Here is a 20,350-nt window from a genome sequence, read left to right on the forward strand (position 1 = left end):
CCTTTCTCAAGATTTCTGCCTGCTTGCCAGCTACATTCAAGGTGCCCTTGAGCAAGGGATTGTCCCCATCATTCAGATACAATAGTCATGATGATGCATTTTATTTAGTAATCTAACAAAAAGCTTAACTTTTTCTTTCTAAATTCTTTAATTGGTCAGTGAAATTAACAATATTCTCTTCAATTGAACCACCAGAGGTATTTTTTAAAAGTGTGTATCATTTAATTTGTTGTTAACTATGATATTAACCTTATACTCCCAGGTACTGTATGTGAAGTTTGTGAAAGAGATACTGGCTCATTTTCCCATCCACAAATGTGTTTTTTTGGGATAATTTCATACCGCAAATTAATGCTCGGCCACATGGTAGTGCATAACATAAATTAACAGCACAGTCATAGAGCACGTTTGTAAATTATAGCTCTAAATTTAATCAAGGCCGGAAACACCAAATGAATGAGACGCTCGAAAACATTTAATAATAGTATAATTATTAGAGAACAATGTAACTTAACAACTAAAAACTCCAATCCTTCATTGTAGAAGATCTCTGTAGAAGTGCCACATGATCAGACTAATTCAAAATTAATTTAAAACATTTTGTAATAAGATGATATCTCCTTATTTTGTACTGAATGAGGTATTTTGGCGTCAGCACATAACGCTGTGTTCCCATGTGCGTTCTCACACATCTGTTCATAATAAACGTACTAACGCGGGGATAATTTATTTTCATACCAAGTTACGAAAAGTACATAAAAACAGGAAGCGTGAAGTCTAAAAGGAGAAGCATGCACGGAGTGTGAGGGGGAACAGGAAGTGTGCAGTGAACATGTATGGGCCCATTGTGAAAGATCTGCTTTAATAACACAAACAGATGTGAAACAGCCTGAAGGGACATTCTTCTGCTGCTCAACACCCTGATTGCAACTGATCAGACCAGAGATAAAATTGATCAGTTCTGTTACAACTATACAACTTTCTTATCTTTCAATCTAATTGATTTCAAAAGGCAGGTTTAGGTTTAAGGAGGGATCTGGAGTTGAATTAAAGTTTAAACAAGTCAATGAAATCCAGTCAAAAAAACATCATGGGGTGTCACTTCATAGATGTTAAAATGCAAGTCCACCAGTGCAAGGCTACGACCCTACTCAGGAGTGCAAACCTGTAACACAACCGCTTCATTTTAAGATCTCTCCTTTGCCTACAGTATATTCCGGTGGTGATCAATCGTGGATCTGTGATTGTGTAGCTCATGCAAAATAATTATGGTCTTTGACCATTGTCCGGCCCCGCCTGAGTGGAGTTTGCATATTCTCCCTGTGCTTGGGTTGTCATGAACATGGTTAGGGCGACGGCGAGGAACGCAAGGCAAGAACATGGTGGACCCAATTGCAGGGAAGCAGGGAGGCAAGGCAGGAGTGCGGGAATCTCAAAATAATAATATTTAATCACAATGATAAAACAACAGGCGACTATGACAAAAACAACTGGCGACTATGACAAAAACAACTGGCGACTATGACATGGCAAGACATGTGACAACGACAATGAACCGACAAGAACTGATAGAAACCAGGGAACTAAATACAAACAAATTGACGAGACAACGAGGAACACCTGGACAAGACACGAGTGGCTGGAGAGAGCTGATTGGTCGACACAAAATAGACGAGAACAGGTGGACACAACAACCTAATGAGCACACGACAAACATGGAACACAGGAAAACATGGAACAAAACTAAACACAACCCAAACCCAAAACACAGACCATGACAGTACCCCCCCTCTAAAGGAACGGATCCCAGACGTTCCCCAAACAACAACCAAAAAGTCATCAACCCAGGGTGGGCGGAAGGGGGCCTGGAGGAGGGTACAGAGTCCACCCCTCAGGTCAGTCTGGTGGCCATCCAGGCCACCCGAGGTGACGTGCTTGGCTGAGCGGTTCAGGAGGTCGTCCAGGACGCCAAGCACCAGGGTCTTTACAGGGCCATTCAGGCGGACGGCCACGGTGCCGAACCCAATGGTAATGCAGGGGCCAGGCAATAGGGTTGGGTGGCGGCCGCTGGACGAGCGCCGCCGGAGCGTGGTCGGGTGGCGGCCGCTGGACGAGCGCCGCCGGAGCAAGGACGGGTGGCGGCCGCTGGACGCGCGCCGCCGGAACATGGACGGGTGGCGGCCGCTGGACGCGCGCCGCCGGAGCATGGTCGGATGGCGGCCGCTGGACGAGCGCCGCCGTTGCAAGGACGGGTGGCGGCCGCTGGACGAGCGCCGCCGGAGCAAGGACGGGTAGCGGCCGCTGGACGAGCGCCGCCGGAGCAGGGTCGGGTGGCGGCCGCTGGACGAGCGCCGCCGGAGCAGGGTCGGGTGGCGGCCGCTGGACGCGCGCCGCCGGAGCAGGGTCGGGTGGCGGCCGCTGGACGAGCGCCGCCGGAGCAAGGACGGGTGGCGGCCGCTGGACGAGCGCCGCCGGAGCAGGGTCGGGTGGCGGCCGCTGGACGAGCGCCGCCGGAGCAGGGTCGGGTGGCGGCCGCTGGACGAGCGCCGCCGGAGCAAGGACGGGTGGCGGCCGCTGGACGAGCGCCGCCGGAGCAGGGTCAGGTGGCGGCCGCTGGACGAGCGCCGCCGGAGCAAGGACGGGTGGCGGCCGCTGGACGAGCGCCGCCGGAGCAGGGTCAGGTGGCGGCCGCTGGACGAGCACCGCCGGAGCAAGGACGGGTGGCGGCCGCTGGACGAGCGCCGCCGGAGCATGGTCGGGTGGCGGCCGCTGGACGAGCGCCGCCGGAGCAAGGACGGGTGGCGGCCGCTGGACGAGCGCCGTTGGAGCAAGGACGGGTGGCGGCCGCTGGACGAGCGCCGCCGGAGCAAGGACGGGTGGCGGCCGCTGGACGAGCGCCGTTGGAGCAAGGACGGGTGGCGGCCGCTGGACGAGCGCCGCCGGAGCAAGGTCAGGTGGCGGCCGCTGGACGAGCGCCGCCGGAGCAAAGACGGGTGGCGGCCGCTGGACGAGCGCCGCCGGAGCAGGGTCAGGTGGCGGCCGCTGGACGAGCGCCGCCGGAGCAAAGACGGGTGGCGGCCGCTGGACGAGCGCCGCCGGAGCAAAGACGGGTGGCGGCCGCTGGACGAGCGCCGCCGGAGCATGGTCGGGTGGCGGCCTCTGGACGAGCGCCGCCGGAGCAAGGACGGGTGGCGGCCGCTGGACGAGCGCCGTTGGAGCAAGGACGGGTGGCGGCCGCTGGACGAGCGCTGCCGGAGCAAGGACGGGTGGCGGCCGCTGGACGAGCGCCGCCGGAGCAAGGACGGGTGGCGGCCGCTGGATGAGCGCCGCCGGAGCAAGGACGGGTGGCAGCCGCTGGACGAGCGCCGCCGGTGCGGGAGCCTGGCGCAGCTGCCGAGGAGCCGGAACGGGAGCTGCAGTCGCTTCCTCAGCCTGCCGCCATTGAGGTGTGGGAGTAGAGGGTACGGGAGTGGAAGAGTGCACAAGGTCTCGGGAAGGTGAACTAGGAAAAATGGCTGGTACTGAACATGGCTTGGGGGCAGGTTTGACTAGACGTGACTTAATAGGATCCGTTGAACAACGTGTGGGAACAGGTGAAAAATCAAGTGATTTGTGAACAGGGGGGAAAAAACGAGGGGGCAAAATTTGACCTTTACTTGGGCGCCTCCGTTGGCCACCACGCGGCGGTCCCGGGTAGATGGCCAAACGGGTGCCCAAGAAAAGGTCCGAGGGAAAGGATTTGGACTCACTGGGGTTGGAAACGTGGAAACGTGACAAAAACTGACGAGGACGGGATAAACTAGGGAAGGAACCAGAAAAATCTAAATCTGTGTCAGAGTCAGAATCCGACAGGAGGTTAACTAAATCAGGGCCATCTTCACAATCAGAAAAATCTGAATCTAAAGAAACATGTGGATGTACAATAGTAGGGCATGGTGAATAACTAGGACAAGTGGGGGGACCCGAGGAAAAGGACAGAAAAGACTGAATGATAGGGCTTACTGGAGGACGGTAGGTATGGATGGCAGGCTGAGGACGGTGGGAGGCAGTTTGGTGGCGTCCAGGGTGACGCCATGTTCTTCCCGCTGGGTCCTGTTCTGGTCGGTTCATTCTGTCATGAACATGGTTAGGGCGACGGCGAGGAACGCAAGGCAAGAACATGGTGGACCCAATTGCAGGGAAGCAGGGAGGCAAGGCAGGAGTGCGGGAATCTCAAAATAATAATATTTAATCACAATGATAAAACAACAGGCGACTATGACAAAAACAACTGGCGACTATGACAAAAACAACTGGCGACTATGACATGGCAAGACATGTGACAACGACAATGAACCGACAAGAACTGATAGAAACCAGGGAACTAAATACAAACAAATTGACGAGACAACGAGGAACACCTGGACAAGACACGAGTGGCTGGAGAGAGCTGATTGGTCGACACAAAATAGACGAGAACAGGTGGACACAACAACCTAATGAGCACACGACAAACATGGAACACAGGAAAACATGGAACAAAACTAAACACAACCCAAACCCAAAACACAGACCATGACATGGGTGGGTTTTCTCCGGGTACTCCGGTTTCCTCCCACATCCCAAAAACATGCGGGGTAGGTTGATTGAAGACTCTAAATTTCCCGTAGGTACGAATGAGCCTGGTGGTGGGGCTCGAAGGCGAGCGCCTGGTGGCCGGGCCTGCTCCCATGGGGCCCGGCCGGGCACAGCCCGAAAGGGTAACGTGGGTCCCCCTTCCCATGGCCTCACCACCTGTGGGAGGGGCCATAGGGGTCGGGTGCAGTGTGAGCTGGGCGGTGGCCGAAGGCGGGGACCTTGGCGATCCAATCCCCAGCTACAGAAGCTGGCTCTAGGGACGTGGAATGCCACCTCTCTGGCAGGGAAGGAGCCCGAGCTGGTGTGTGAGGTCGAGAAGTTCCGACTCGATATAGTCGGACTCGCCTCCACACACACCTTGGGCTCTGGTACCAGTCCTCTCGAGAGGGGTTGGACTCTCTTCCACTCTGGAGTTGCCCATGGTGAGAGGTGCCGAGCAGGTGTGGGTATACTCATTCCCCTCCGGCTCGGCGCCTGTACGTTGGGGTTCACCCCGGTGGACGAGAGGGAAGCCTCCCTCCACCTTCGGGTGGGGGGACGGGTCCTGACTGTTGTTTGTGCCTATGCACCAAACAGCAGTTCAGAGTACCCACCCTTTTTGGAGTCGTTGGAGGGGGTGCTGGAGAGCGCTCCCGCTGGGGACTCCATTGTTCTGTTGGGGTGCTTCAATGCTCACGTGGGCAATGACAGTGAGACCTGGAAGGGCGCGATTGGGAGGAACGGCCCCCCCGATCAGAACCCGAGCGGTGTTCTGTTATTGGACTTCTGTGCTCGTCACGGATTGTCCATAACGAACACCATGTTCAAGCATAAGGGTGTCCACACGTGCACTTGGCACCAGGACACCCTAGGTCGCAGTTCGATGATCGACTTTGTGGTCGTGTCATCGGACTTGCGGCCGCATGTCTTGGACACTCGGGTGAAGAGAGGGGCGGAGCTGTCAACTGATCACCACCTGGTGGTGAGTTGGCTCCGATGGTGGGGGAAGATGCCGGTCCGACGTGGCAGGCCCAAACGTATTGTCAGGGTCTGCTGGGAATGTCTGGCAGAATCCCCTGTCAGAAGGAGTTTCAACTCCCACCTCCGACAGAACTTTGCTCATGTTCCGGGAGAGGCGGGGGACATCGAGTCCGAGTGGACCATGTTCCGCGCCTCCATTGCTGAGGCGGCCGACCGGAGCTGTGGCCGTAAGGTGGTCGGTGCCTGTCGTGGCGGCAACCTGAAGAAGGAGTCCTATCGGGCCTTTTTGGCCTGTGGGACTCCTGAGGCAGCTGATGGGTACTGGCTGGCCAAGCGGAATGCAGCTCTGGTGGTCGCTGACGCAAAAACCCGGGCATGGGAGGAGTTCGGTGAGGCCATGGAGAAAGACTTCCGGACGGCTTCGAGGAAATTCTGGTCCACCATCCGACGTCTCAGGAGAGGAAAGCAGTGCACCATCAACACTGTGTATAGTGGGGATGGGGCGCTGCTGACCTCGACTCGGGACGTTGTGAGTCGGTGGGGAGAATACTTCGAAGACCTCCTCAATTCCACCGACACGCCTTCCCATGGGGAAGCAGAGTGTGGGTTCTCTGAGGCGGGCTCTCCTATCTCTGGGTTTGAGGTCACCGAGGTCATTAAAAAGCAGGGCCCCAGGGGGTGGATGAGATTCGCCCGGAGTTCCTAAAGGCTCTGGATGTTGTGGGGCTGTCCTGGTTGACACGCCTCTGCAACATCGCGTGGACATCGGGGACAGTGCCTCTGGATTGGCAGACTGGGGTGGTGGTCCCCCTTTTTAAGAAGGGGGACCGGAGGGTGTGTTCCAACTACAGGGGGATCACACTGCTCAGCCTCCCTGGTAAGGTCTATTCAGGGGTGCTGGAGTGGAGGGTCCGTCGGGAAGTCGAATCTCAGATTCAGGAGGAGCAGTGTGGTTTTCGTCCTGGCCGTGGAACAGTGGACCAGCTCTACACCCTCGGCAGGGTCCTCGAGGGTGCATGGGAGTTCGCCCAACCAGTCTACATGTGTTTTGTGGACTTGGAGAAGGCGTTCGACCGTGTCCCTCGGGGAGTCCTGTGGAGAGTGCTTCGGGAGTATGGGGTACCGAACCCCCTGATACGGGCTGTTCAGGGGGACCGGAGTCAGAGTTTGGTCCGCATATCCGGCAGTAAGTCGGACTCGTTCCCGGTGAGGGTTGGACTCCGCCAAGGGTGCCCTTTGTCGCCGATTCTGTTCATAACTTTTATGGACAGAATTTCTAGGCGCAGCCGAGGCGTAGAGGGGGTCCGGTTTGGTGGCCTCAGTATTGCATCTCTGCTTTTTGCAGATGATGTGGTTCTGTTGGCTTCATCAAGCCGTGACCTCCAACTCTCATTGGAGCAGTTCGCAGCCGAGTGTGAAGCGGCTGGGATGAGAATCAGCACCTCCAAATCTGAGACCATGGTCCTCAGTCGGAAAAGGGTGGCATGCCATCTCCAGGTCGGGGATGAGATCCTGCCCCAAGTGGAGGAATTCAAGTATCTTGGGGTCTTGTTCACGAGTGAGGGAAGAATGGAACGGGAGATCGACAGGCGGATCGGTGCAGCGTCTGCAGTGATGCGGACTTTGTATCGGTCCGTTGTGGTAAAGAAAGAGCTAAGCCGAAAGGCGAAGCTCTCAATTTACCGGTCGATCTTCGTTCCTACCCTCACCTATGGTCACGAGCTGTGGGTCATGACCGAAAGAACAAGATCTCGGATACAAGCGGCCGAAATGAGTTTCCTCCGCAGGGTGTCCGGGCTCTCCCTTAGAGATAGGGTGAGAAGCTCGGTCATCCAGGAGGATCTCAGAGTAGAGCCGCTGCTCCTCCGCATTGAGAGGAGCCAGATGAGGTGGCTGGGGCATCTGATTCGGATGCCTCCCGGACGCCTCCCTGGTGAGGTGTTCCGGGCATGTCCCACCGGGAGGAGACCCCGGGGACGACCCAGGACAAGCTGGAGAGACTACATCCTTCGGCTGGCCTGGGAACGCCTCGGAATCCCCCCGGAAGAGCTGGATGAAGTGGCTGGGGAGAGGGAAGTCTGGGCATCTCTGCTGAAGCTACTGCCCCCGCGACCCGACCCGGATAAGCGGTAGAGAATGGATGGATGGATGGATGGATGGTATGAATGAGAGTGTGAATGGTTGTTTTTTTATATGTGCCCTGTGATTGGCTATCGACCAGTTCAGGGTGTACCCCGCCACTCGCCCGAAGATAGCTGGGATAGGCTCCAGCATGCCTGCGACCCTCGTGAGGATAAGCTGTACAGAAAATGGATGGATGGACTGCTGCCATATCACAATATGGAAATGTTCCCAAATGTCAATAACTTTATGTTCTGTAAATAAGTGTGTGTCTTTGATAATTGCATACATATGTTTTACCTTAACGCTGCAAATTATGAGATGCCCAACTGATATTCAAGTTCTTTTCTATTAATTCTGTATGGGATATTTTATTTTGTGTGTGTGTGTTTACAAATGTTTGGTTTTGTGTTTTGTGATGGCTGTTGTTGATGTTATTTATAGGCGGAAGTAGGCCATAAAGTTAGTTTGTCAAAATATGTTCCTTCTATAAAAATTTGTTTTTAGAGTAGATAAAGATGAAATGTAGAAATGTATGCATCCTGTCACGTGGGAGGAAACATTTATTATAAACAGTTTCAAAAAACCAGTCACCTTTAGAAATTGCACAAACTGACACATTTATAAAAAAATATATATATATAATATAATAATAGTAACATTCATTTGACACGAGACGGCATCTTGAAAACGTAAACAATTGTTGCGTCTGCCTACGACACAGCTAGCAGGGTGGTGGGTGATGACGTCCAATTCCTAGGGCCATTTACTCCTTCCTCTTAGCCCTTTGTTTGAAGGGCTAAGGGGAAGGGGAAAGACGAAGGGGAAGGGGTAGAATTGGGATTGACCCTAAGTGTGCTGTAGTTCTTTATCCTTTGCTTATTTCGACAGAAGAATATCAGACTAACAATTAAAGTGAAATAAATATATACAGTATAATATATCTCCTTTAAAACACTACCCTGAGGAAAGATATCCACAGACACACCAGCAAAGTATATCAGATGCTGTACTGCTTTCAACACCGTTTGCACTTACTCATCTAGATTCACTTCCCGTTCTGCAAAATCGGAAGGACACAAGCAAGTTAGATAGGTTTAGTCAGCGGACAGCCGTGCATTTAGTACCTGGGCCTTCAGTGGGGACTTACCCGACTTAATGCCACCACTATCATTTCGCAATTCTAGAAATCATCAACACTGTACAAAAATGCAATATATCAGATTGCAACTGTGCCACATACATCATCTGGAGCACCTCAGAAGCAATGTTTATCTAATAACACGACAAAACATAAAACAGTTGAATAAAATAGATCTCACCAGAGATGCTGATTATTGAACGAATTGTGTGCCGATTGCTACAGACGTGTTCTGCTAGTCGAACTCGGGCTGCTCTAAACAACCAACCAAAGGATGGAAAATGCCAAAGCATTACTATGAGCCACCTACCGGACACTCTCAAGTGAATTTGAAATCTCATTATTAAGAGAGCGGCACGGTGGTCGACTGGTTAGAGCGTCTGCCTCACAGTTCTGAGGAACTGGGTTCAATCCCCGGCCCCGCCTGTGTGGAGTTTGCATGTTCTCCCCATGCCTGCGTGGGTTTTCTCCGGGCACTCCGGTTTCCTCCCACATCCCCAAAACATGCATGGTAGGTTAATTGAAGACTCTAAATTGCCCCTAGGTGTGAATGTGAGTGTGAATGGTTGTTTGTTTATATGTGCCCTGCGATTGGCTGGCGACCAGTTCAGGGTTTACCCCCGCCTCCTGCCTGTCTCGATAGCTGGGATTGGCTCCAGCACTCCCGCGACCCTTGTGAGGATAAGCGGCTCAGAAAATGGATGGATGGATTATTAAGAGAAAACGTCCTGTTACTAATATACAGTAGTTTAAGTTGCATTGGACAGCAGTACTTATTCTGAAGGCTGAGGATGAAATCTGATTGGGCAAAAGAATCCAAAATCCATGTACACACACTGAAAGCTGTGCAAGAGAATAAACTGTTGGGAATCAATTAATACAATTTCATGGAACAAATATTAGAATTTAGGTTGTAAATATAGGTTAGCAGTTTAGTCCAGCAGATCGGCTTTGCTGTTACTGACGGCTCACCACAGGGTATTAAAAACAAAAAAAGTTCCGGATTGTTTTTTAAATCTCACAAATTGCACCGGTGAGTGAGCGTTAAAGCTATACAAAGAAAAAAAGTGAAGCTGTCAACAGGGGAGAGTTCAGGGATTTTTAGTGCCTTTGCCTTCACGCAATCCCCCACCTCCATCTCCCCCAGTCTCCTCCCACTGTTCCCTGGGTTTGCGTCACAGCAGCGGGTCTGGCGCAGGAGTGAGGCTGGCGGGGAAAGCAAGCAGGAGGCGGGGCGAGCTCGGGGCTGTGGCGAGGAATGTGTCAGAGGGAGCGAACATGGCTAAAAAAGGATCGCACTTCCACTCTGCTGCTGCTTTTGTGATGTCACTTCTCAAATATTTCCTCCTTCCTTCCCCACCAGTCGAACTTGTTGACATAGCACTTTCTGTTTAATTCTTTATTCATTTTGGCTCAATTCTCCATCATCTTCGTCATCTAAATAAGTAGGCAACTAGGCAAAAGAGGGTTTTTTAAAAACCTAAGCATAGCAGATTGATGCAAAAAGACTGCGTTGATCTGCGCTTGTCAATAGAGACACTCTACTTCATCGCAATGAACTGATTTGAATAGTTACCATTTAGTCGACTGGATTGTACTTCAGACATACAGTATCTGAAACAAGTAGCATTTGTAAGAAATCAGTAAAAATGGATGTGAAATTCAGCTTGTTAAAGATCCAATTTAAGTCTCGAGAGAAGCAAAAAAAACCTAATTGAAACATGTTTTATTGAGATGTAGAGGTTGTATAAAGATGCAGGAAACGAAATGAGCCAAAGTGCAAAGTACCCGTTTCTATGTCGTAGGTGCAATAAACATGATTATTTTATGAAACATTAAGTAATGGTAGGTCACGGATGTCAGCTGACCTAGTTAGAAAAGCAGAAGTTACATAATGTCATTCTCTGAAGAGTTGACGGCAGTAGACTTTTAATGATTACTCAACCATTGAAGCTTAATCCCAAAACTATGACGATGTTTTGAGGGGAGTGCTAGAGCTGTACGATGATTAACTACAATAAACACACACAGGCCCACACAGGCCCGAAGATTTGCACCTCCTATTCTAGGTTGTCATTGCCTCAGGTGGAAAAGCTTGAACAGAATTTCTGAGAGGAACTCTCACCTGGTGGCACGTACGAAGTCGTGCTCTTCTCTGCTTCAACACTTTTTTTCCCAGAGGAGTTGGAGTACTTTCACCATTTCTAATCTCCTTTTCTTGTACCTTTAATCCCCCTTGTCAAATCGTTGTGATACCTCCTGACACAGCAGTGGGGGTGAGCCTGAAACAGCTACCACTGCTGTGGATTTGGCTCTTTACTTTTAACACCAATTTAAATATGTAGACAAAGGTAAATCACTGGTGCTTTTATCATCAGTACCTTTTATGTCTTTTTGTGTCCATTGTATTAGACGTACTTTCATCCCTACCCAGTGTTCAGCTGATTGTTGGGTGTGTGTGTCTGTGTGCGCGCGTGCGTGCGTGTACATGCATGCGTACAGGCTCAGCTGACATGGGTGAAAGGTTCTGAGAGTAACAGCTTAGTGGTTGATCATTAACAGCCCCTGAGCAGCTGTTGGTAATCTTTGCACTGTGTTGATGATAAGGTGCACCGTTTAGATGACCCATTATGGAGCAAGAAAGGAATATACAGTACGCAATAACGACTGGCCTTAATTACAATATATGAAATTTAGTATTCTATGAGTGAAGAGCCAAAAAATGAAGAATTCAGTAAGTCTCAGAGATGTACATTTTTCAGATCGACTTTCATATTTTCAAAAGGCACGAAGGGTTAAAACATTGCTTCCTCTTTTACTAACAAACTTTGGTGAACTTAAACCATTCTACAGGCTGTTATGATATATACTGTATGTGGGGACACACACACGCACACACACACATACACACACACTGATCCATTCTTTTAGCCTTCACTGTTTACACATTATGGCCTACACATTGTTCATTGTCATGGTAACGCATCCTGCCTTCGTTCCAAAGTGGAACAGGGTTTACTTTTGGTAAAGTCAATGCTCAGTCGGGGCAATAGCCTCGATCGACTGGCGCGATTCTGGGTGTTTCCTACCTTGGAGTTGAGCTGTAGTATAACCACATACACAGTGCACGGAAAAGAAAAGACAAGGGTCAGTTTTTGAAAATCCATTTTTCTCTCTATTGTTGACAAATGTGGGTATAGATCATTGATTAACAAACTCTAATTACCCCTAGTGTAGATTAATATTTTAATGAAACGTGAAAACTTCACATACTGTGTTACTTTTCACTGAAAAGATTGATTGTAATGTACAACACATGAAAACAAAAGTCAATATTTAGTTAAAAATGATTGAATATTGGTGGCCAAATGTCATTGCAATTGTGAATGTAATTTTTGGTTGATTAGACTCTGCAGTTATAGCTAAAAGTAATGATCACAACTCCCATAATTCCGTTCTAAATTACTAAATAATATGCTTTATTGCTCATCATGTAGTGTTTGGACAAAGGACACGCTGTTATTATTAGTGTTTCCTTTTTGTGTGTACTTAATGTTAAGGCCCAAATTATATATAAGTTTTTAGTAAAGTACTGTATATCCCCTCATCCCTACATTCCTGCCATAATTGAGGCTTATTGGCGACCATGACATAACAAATGGACCTAGATGACCAGATGATACGTTTAATTATGCTGCAAATTCGATCGGGAACGCGGTGACGTAGATGGCATGTTGAACCAATGAGCACGCTGCGAAGTCATCACAGCATGTGACTAAAACGGACCAATCACGAGAGATGACCTCCGCGGCGTTCGACGCGCAGCAACTATTTTTGTCGGGTGCGCGGCAAGCTACGCAGAGGTGCTGTGCGGGGCAATTCGTCGGCCGCGTGATGTAATGCGGGTGTTGTCGGCCACGCGACTGCGGGAGTATAAAGAGGCCTTTACTTGGAAGGAGATAACAATGCACACACCATTTTTATTTTTTAAAATTTATTTTGAAGGACATTCTGGAGCTAACTTTACAAAAAATGCAAACATTATTATAGATTGTACAAAAACAAATGAAGCTACCACGGATTGTTTTTGTCAAAGAAAACTTAAATGCCTGTATTCAATAAAATCTATTGCAAGTTTGGGCATTTCAAAGTTTTGAAGTTTTTTTTTTTTTTTACAATATCACAAGAAGAGTTATTTCAAAATATGTTGAAACACTGAGTGATATTTTGAATTGGCTATACGATGTGGCCGCGACCCTAGTGAGGAGAATCGGCTCAGAAAATGGATGGATGGATGGATATACGATGTGGTTTACAAAGAGTGCTTTGCTTTGACAGTATCGGATGGGGTTTGGAGACCATGCTTTGGAGACTGCTTGCTCAACACAAGGTCAAAGTGGGATTTTTTAGTGGAAATTTCAACACTGCTTTTTCATGAAATTTCAACACTAAACCTAGAGACATAATAGATGCTGACGACGGCAATTCCGGTCAGAAAGAAGCACTGATTCATGTGGTTGAAAAGCAAGCAAAGCAAATAACACTGCTAAGTTTGACCTAATTGAAACTTTAAAAAGATCAATTCTGCACTCTTATGTTCCATTTTCACCTGCATGGTTTGCCACAGCTCTATTTATTAATGATTTCAATTGGTTCTACAACATGAAAACTTACTGTCCTTAACCAAGGCATCCAGAGCCAAGTACTGGCGAATTGAGTCAAGGGTTGTGTGGTGGAACAGGAGCTTTACTCTACTTTCATCTTTAATGAATCAGATTAAGCCTAAATGCAATTATACAGTCAGCATTATTAACATTAACAAATACTTTTTTGAATTGCAATCACGTACTATTCACTTTATGTACACTGTAGGTATGTAAATCATATATTTAAAGCAATTTCTATCTTTCCAGAGCTGTATTTATTCATGAAAAAGGCTCATTAGTTGCACTACAGTAACTTATTGTGTCTCATAACATGACTAACTGTTCTATTGGTCAACTTAATAAGAGCTTGTCAGCTTGATAACAGTCAGTAACAGTGTTTACTAGTCACTTGTTCTTATACTGTATGCTTGTAACATTTATTTTATGAATATAGGAATTCAGTAGCATCATGATCAGCACATGATCAGCACATATCTCTCAAATGTTCACCAATCTTACCCCACTTTTACCCAAAGCCAGCTGGTTAGGTTCGAGCTCGCTCGTGACCCAAGTGAGGATAAGGGGTACAGAAGATGGATTAATGGAAGTTTTCGAATCTTCATTTCCTAGAGCACTACTTTTTACTGACTTACTATTTTACTTTACACACACAAAATGAATGTTTGTACTGTGTGTTATGTAAGTGTTTCATATTTCTTGTGGAATCTTGTGTAAGAACAACAAAGGGGACAAAAAGAACATAACCCCATTTCCTTATTCAGAAATTTATTTAGACACTTTGGACAATTAAAAATATAAGATTCTCTTTTTCAACTCCCTTTTCTCACATTGGTAGTTCACAGACCTTGGAATAATTCTTCATAAATAAAGTACAAAATAATTTTTTTTTTATTTTAACAGAAATAAATATGACAATAAATATATTACTTTAAGTTAAACAATGCAAGGCAACCAATAACCAAAAGGAATACTGTGTTCAAGTCCCTGAACCAGGCTGTCGATCAAACAGGGGACCTTAGAAGAGGTATACGGGGGAGGGGTGGAGGGTGGTGGTGGGGGGCGGCGGTGACATTAAGAAAGCGCCCAAGATTACAAAATGTTAAAAAGTGGGTCATGTATTTACATTTGACATCTAATTTTCTGTTGCACACTTTGATCTTGCATCCGCTTGCACCCCTGGTCTCAGAAAAAACAAGCGAGTTACAACCCCCCGCCCCCCCCCACACACGCGCACACGCAGTAGAGTGATGTATGAAGCATTGGTTAAATGCTACCGGGAGGCAGTTTTCTCCCTCAAATTTGCTATAAAGTGCATGTCACAGATAAAATGTCATCAATTACACACGTGAGGTCTTCCTCTTGAAGGCCACGGGATCAAACATACTGTTCTTGGCACTGAGGAGCACAAGCTTGTGAGGCAGGAAGAATGTTCCAGGCACGATACTACAGATTTTCTCAACTGATGAGCCATTTTGATCACTGCAGATGTAAATTTGCAAACCAGCCAAATTGCTGGTATGGTCACAATCTATGGAAGACCACATAAAAAGGTCTGATTTGCTACACTTATAATGCGAATTTGTTGTTATATTGCTACAGTGATCTTTTTGTCAAAGACAAGTTCAGATTTGACAAACATGAATTAAGAACATTATGTGTTATTGTGTCACCAAAGGATGACTTTGTCCTGATCAGTTCTGGTTCTGAAGAAAGACTAGAGACAAAGTTCTCTTCTGTGGTTTCCCTTAGTCGGACAAGGACAAACGTTCAAATACAGTAAGCCTCTTGGTGGCCGATCCATCGAAAGTCGGAGACTCAGACCCGCTGGAACCTCCGCTGCTACTGCTGTAGCTGTCTTCTAGGGAGTCCTCTGAGGAGAAACGCTGGAGACTAGCATGCTTCATTGATCCACCATGGCTGGAACCTGCAAACAAGGCACTGCTGTCATCCTGGTTCCCATCCACCATCTTGGCAAAGCCTCTGCCGTTGTTGCCGTGCAAAGCAGAGAAGTCATTCCCGTGGCCACACATGCAGCGCGAGGCTTTTGGTTCCACTATGAGAGGAATGTTGTGGATGTCTCCAGAGCTGGCACGGGTTTGATGGGTGCCAAACTGGAATGCTGCTACTTCCCGCGTGAGGGAGTCGCCAAACACTGGAGACATCAGATCTGCTGGAGGTGGAGACACAGAAGCAGCCCTGCTGAAGCCCAGATTAGGATCAGTGAAGGATGTAGGGAATGCCGGAGGAGGGGAGGTCCGTGACGAGCCCAGGAACCCTGCAAAGCTGACACTCTGGCGGAGTTGGTGGCGCGAATTCTGGCCATTGGTTGCGTTGGGAGTTGGCTGGCGCTGAGTCTGGAATTTGCCAGATGTTAGTTGGCCTTCACTGATTTTTTCCTCGTGGATAAAGTGGCAGCGAGAACCATATGGGCAGTACCCAAAGTTGTAGAAGGTTCTGCAAGGCTCTGTCTTGTACTTGGGGTGGCGATACATTCCACGCAACTCCGCTTCACCGTGGGCAAACTGGCACTTGCTGCCATATTTACAGCTGCCTGTCTCCTGGAAGCCACGGCAGAGCTCAGTCTTGTAGCGGTTGGACGACAGCATGGGTGGCACCTGGGCGGGCAGGTTGGCTGCGGGAGGGAAGCCCGGTGGAGGAGCCACAGTTGTGACAGGTCCAGAGGGAAAAGCTTCCAGGTTCTTGCGTTGTCCAAAGGGGGAGAGCAGGGAGATGCTGGACTCAGATAGGCTCATGGAGCGTACCTGAAGAGCAGATGCTTTCGTTTGTAGACCGGGTGGCTGACTCCAGATGTTTGATGACCATAGCGAGCTGCCGCTGTCATCGTCGTTGATATGCTCAGTGCTGAAACTGAGATTGGAGGAGCCAGGCGGGGAAGAGGGTGAGAAGAACGAGGTGGACCGGTTCTGTCGACCCTGTCTTGGGACTTTGAGCTGAGATGGTCTTGGGAGAAAGGCATCATCCAGGGACAGGTTCAAAAGGTTCTGTTGCAGAAAGATTGACTCGTTAAAATACATGCGATAAAGCTTGAGGCAGACTTTCTACAGCAAATACAATGGTAACTCTATAGTTTACAGATCTTATCACACATCAATAGAATACGTTTGAAACAAATTCACCCAGAAAATCCTGACTGAATTTGTATGTTTTTAACTAAAACATATGGCTATTAGACAGAAACAACGCAAAGACAACCTAAGCCTCTTGGTTGGTTAGTTAAACAAAACTCAATGTGTTTACTGTCATACCACTAGTTTGGTAATACGCAAGCCAACTTCCTAAGGACAACACTTACAGAGACAATCCAAAATACGGGTAACCACTGACTCACCTTTGTGAAAATGTTGTCATGTATTTCAGACATGCTGTACCCTTTAGGCCGGGAGAGTCAACTCAGATCCTCTGTTCACTCTTCAATACCTGTGTCCAGAGCCAAGTATGTTGAGATCCACTTGGTCTGCTGCACTTTTTATGACTGCCTTAGAAACTCCTCCTCAAGTTGGGAGGAGTTTCCACTCGCTATGTTCCCGGATGTCCCACCCTCCACCTCAAGTTTCATGTGAGCTCAGGGTTGGGCGTTTTTACAAAACAGACACAGCAGAAACATGCATGCGCGCGCACACACACACACGCACACACACACACACAGAAGCGAAAACTGTATTTTTAGTAAGCTGTGTGAAATGTGTCAGTTTTGTGGTCGTCTGAAATAAAAGCCCTTTTAGCCTGCTGTACAACGCGAGCGTATTTGTTTTTCCAATGTATCTCTCCCCATTCTTTATGGCAATTCCTATGATTGATGAGAGGTTCTCCCCAGAGAGTGATAAGCCAATTTACCATCTTGAGCACCCAGATGTGAAAAAAAAACTGTCAAGCAACCTTTACATTTTGCTATTTTCATCCTTCAAAAATAGTAGTCAAAACTACTTTCATAGCAAAAGCCCTAACAGAGACACGTAATCATACATTCAAAGTGTCATTAATCATTGTGTAGGTGACCACTTACTGTATAGTTTCTGAATGTTTTTACCCACACAAAGCAGGGAAATTAACCTTGCCAGGATATATTGAGTAATATTTCCCCAGCATTTCAGTTTCTGTTACGATTACTGTAGATCATGAATATTCTACCAGAAAGAGTGCAACTAGCATGCAAACATGACTATTGATTACCAGGCATTGAAACCTTTGGTCAGAAAAAAAACCAAAAACAAAACAAAACTGAAGACATAGAAATACAAGTTTGGCTGCTTTATTGTTCACATTAAACCACACTGAGCACATTTTTGTGGGTATTTTGGTTGAAGAGTTGAATCCCACTTTAACTTTATGGCCCTAAGTGGAAATAAACCTGTGGTCCCTTTTCTTTCACTGTTGAGGGGGAAGAAAAACACCCACAAAGCTGAATATCTTTACCAGAAGATTATTGTTATCATGGTGAGTGGGTTTCTTTTTTTGTTTGTTTTTTAATTCACAGTTTCAATGGTGAGTTTACCATAGATGTGATTTTTGTTTTGCTTCTCAGATCATTTCAGAGAAGTGACAGTTGTTGCCTCAGTAGAAAATTCTACTTCAACATTGTGTGCGTATTCATGTTATCTGATCATTTTGTAAGTGGTGACCACATACACATAATGTATGTTCATTTCCAGAATTTGCTCACTAACCCTGGAGCAACAAAGAACACATCAGTCAGTCGTTGTTACTGGAAGCAACAATCCTTCCAGAACAATCTTACTTAACTAAACCTATTGGTAGCTTAGTCATCACAGCATAGTGAATGCAGAATCTAATGTGATTGGGGTGGGAAAGGATGTTTAAAGCTATTTCATGTATTATGTTATCTATCATTTAAAAAAAAAAAGAAGAACTGCAGGAAATGATGTACAATGAATATATACTAACTGTCGTAAATCTAAACAAAGTAACAAAGCCACAAATGAAATTACTTTCTCATATGTATGTACATGTATGTATGTATGTACTGTATGCATGTATATTTCTACATTCCAACAATTTTTAAGCTATCACAAATAAAGCTGAAAGGAGTGATGAACAGACCCTCCCTTCCCCTTGTTTATGGCAAATCCTGGAAAGGATCGTTCAACTTTGCTCCTTTACATGGCATAAATGAAAAGCTTCACAGTTGAGTGTCGCCCATCTGTCTCGCATGCCTATACATGTACTTCCCACTGAAGCTAATTTGTGTGAATTACCTTTGGCTGACTTCATGTTCAATTTCAGGTGTGCGTCCTTTAGAAAACGCTGGCTGGGGGAATTTTGAAACCTCCCAAAAGACAATTAATCCGAATGTGTAATGGTGTGTTTTGTACGTCCTTTAAGCTGCTGTTATGCCCTTATAAATTGCCCCTTGGGGGAGAAATCAAGTGAATTGATTGAAATTGAATTGAATTGAACTGAATTCATTCGTCTGTCCAAGAGGGCATTCGCACCACCTGGTACTCGGGCCCTAATACACAAGTTTTTAAGGAATTCTTCCAGAAACAGTTATTTGTTTATTTTGACCCAAATAATTCATAAACATTGTACCATGCCACTAAATTGTATCAAGTCTTCCTGTAAACAATTTAAATGTTTGAGGGTTTACTTCTAACTCATAGGCCCTTTATTCAGACATATGGACAGACAGGCTGACTGACAGAGGCCAGACGGGCCCCTCATGTCTATCTATTTAGAACTGTAGGAAGATATAAATAACATGGCATAAATCTAAACCTTACAGCATTAGACTCTTTGGAAACAGTAGTTTGAGGCTGGGCGTGGAAACTAATGGGCATAAGTTTGGAGGTTTGTGGTGAAGTGACATATATGTTTGTAGTATGTCATGTGTATTTCTGTGACCATACGTGTTAATGGTTACCTCGCTCGTTTCTGTTTTGCAATGCGTTACATGGAAAGTCACCCTAACAGGGAGGGGCTGACACACATGCACGGACGTACGTGTACACATATTTACGGGAGCGTTCTTATTTAATGCCAAATTGTTGTCTATTTTTCTTGTTGAGTAATAGAGATTTCTATTCCAACTTTTCAACTGTGTTTTTCTTGCTAAGCCATACATGTTAGAACATGTCAATTAATTTACTGTACATACTGTACGTCATCACTGGTAACATGACTCAAGGACGCAATATCCTGTCACTACTCCAAATAATGTTTCGATTTTTTCACAGATGGATCATTAACTCACTAATGGGACTGTGTTTGCATTGATCAAAGCACATCGGAGGTTTTTGATGGAGTTTTGAGATGTTACTATTACATAATGATTACTTTATTTTTTTTATGAACGTCTTTTGTCTCTATGTTACCAATGTAACTAAGATGATTTGAAGTGTCTGTAATTAGAAATGGGTACATTTATTCAATATTGGGATTGACAATTGTATGCTTCCAACTTTGTGGAAACAATTTTCTGGAAGGCCTTTTTCTGTTCCAGCATGACTGTGCTCCATTGCACAAAGCAAGGACTATAAATACAAAATGTGGAAAAACTTGCACAAAACCCTGACCGCAACCCCATCATACACAGAGTATGAACTAAAACAGAGACTGTGAGGCAACGCCATTGACTTCTGACCTCACGCGTGTTCTTTTGCATCAATGGACAAAAATCCTTGGACACACTGCAACATCTTGTCCAAAGTCTTCCAGGAAAAGTTGAAGTTGCCATGCCTGCAATGGGGGGCCAACTATATACTGTATGTTATTCTATTGTAAAATATTAGAATCCATGCATCAGAATAATGATTTTCTATTCATAGAATATGCTGGTATATATATATGAGTCATTCTGTTTAATGAT

At 46.8% G+C, this 20,350-nt stretch overlaps 1 protein-coding gene and 1 long non-coding RNA gene across 2 annotated transcripts in view; one reads left to right on the forward strand and one right to left on the reverse strand.

Moving 5' to 3' along the window:
* Positions 1-20,350, forward strand: part of LOC133482571 (uncharacterized) — a 102,698-nt gene that overhangs the window by 11,596 nt on the left and 70,752 nt on the right. The gene's annotated exons all lie outside the window — the stretch shown is intronic.
* On the reverse strand, positions 14,255-17,014 carry zgc:162730 (uncharacterized protein LOC564559 homolog). The gene is made up of 2 exons (XM_061782421.1): positions 16,856-17,014; positions 14,255-16,508 (listed from the first exon to the last, which is right to left on the reverse strand). Exons 1-2 carry the CDS (start codon positions 16,886-16,888, stop codon positions 15,252-15,254), a joined length of 1,290 nt encoding a protein of 429 aa, XP_061638405.1. The 5' UTR covers positions 16,889-17,014; the 3' UTR covers positions 14,255-15,251.

Source organism: Phyllopteryx taeniolatus, chromosome 8, assembly GCF_024500385.1.
Source record: "Phyllopteryx taeniolatus isolate TA_2022b chromosome 8, UOR_Ptae_1.2, whole genome shotgun sequence".
In the NCBI taxonomy this organism is placed as follows: domain Eukaryota; kingdom Metazoa; phylum Chordata; class Actinopteri; order Syngnathiformes; family Syngnathidae; genus Phyllopteryx; species Phyllopteryx taeniolatus.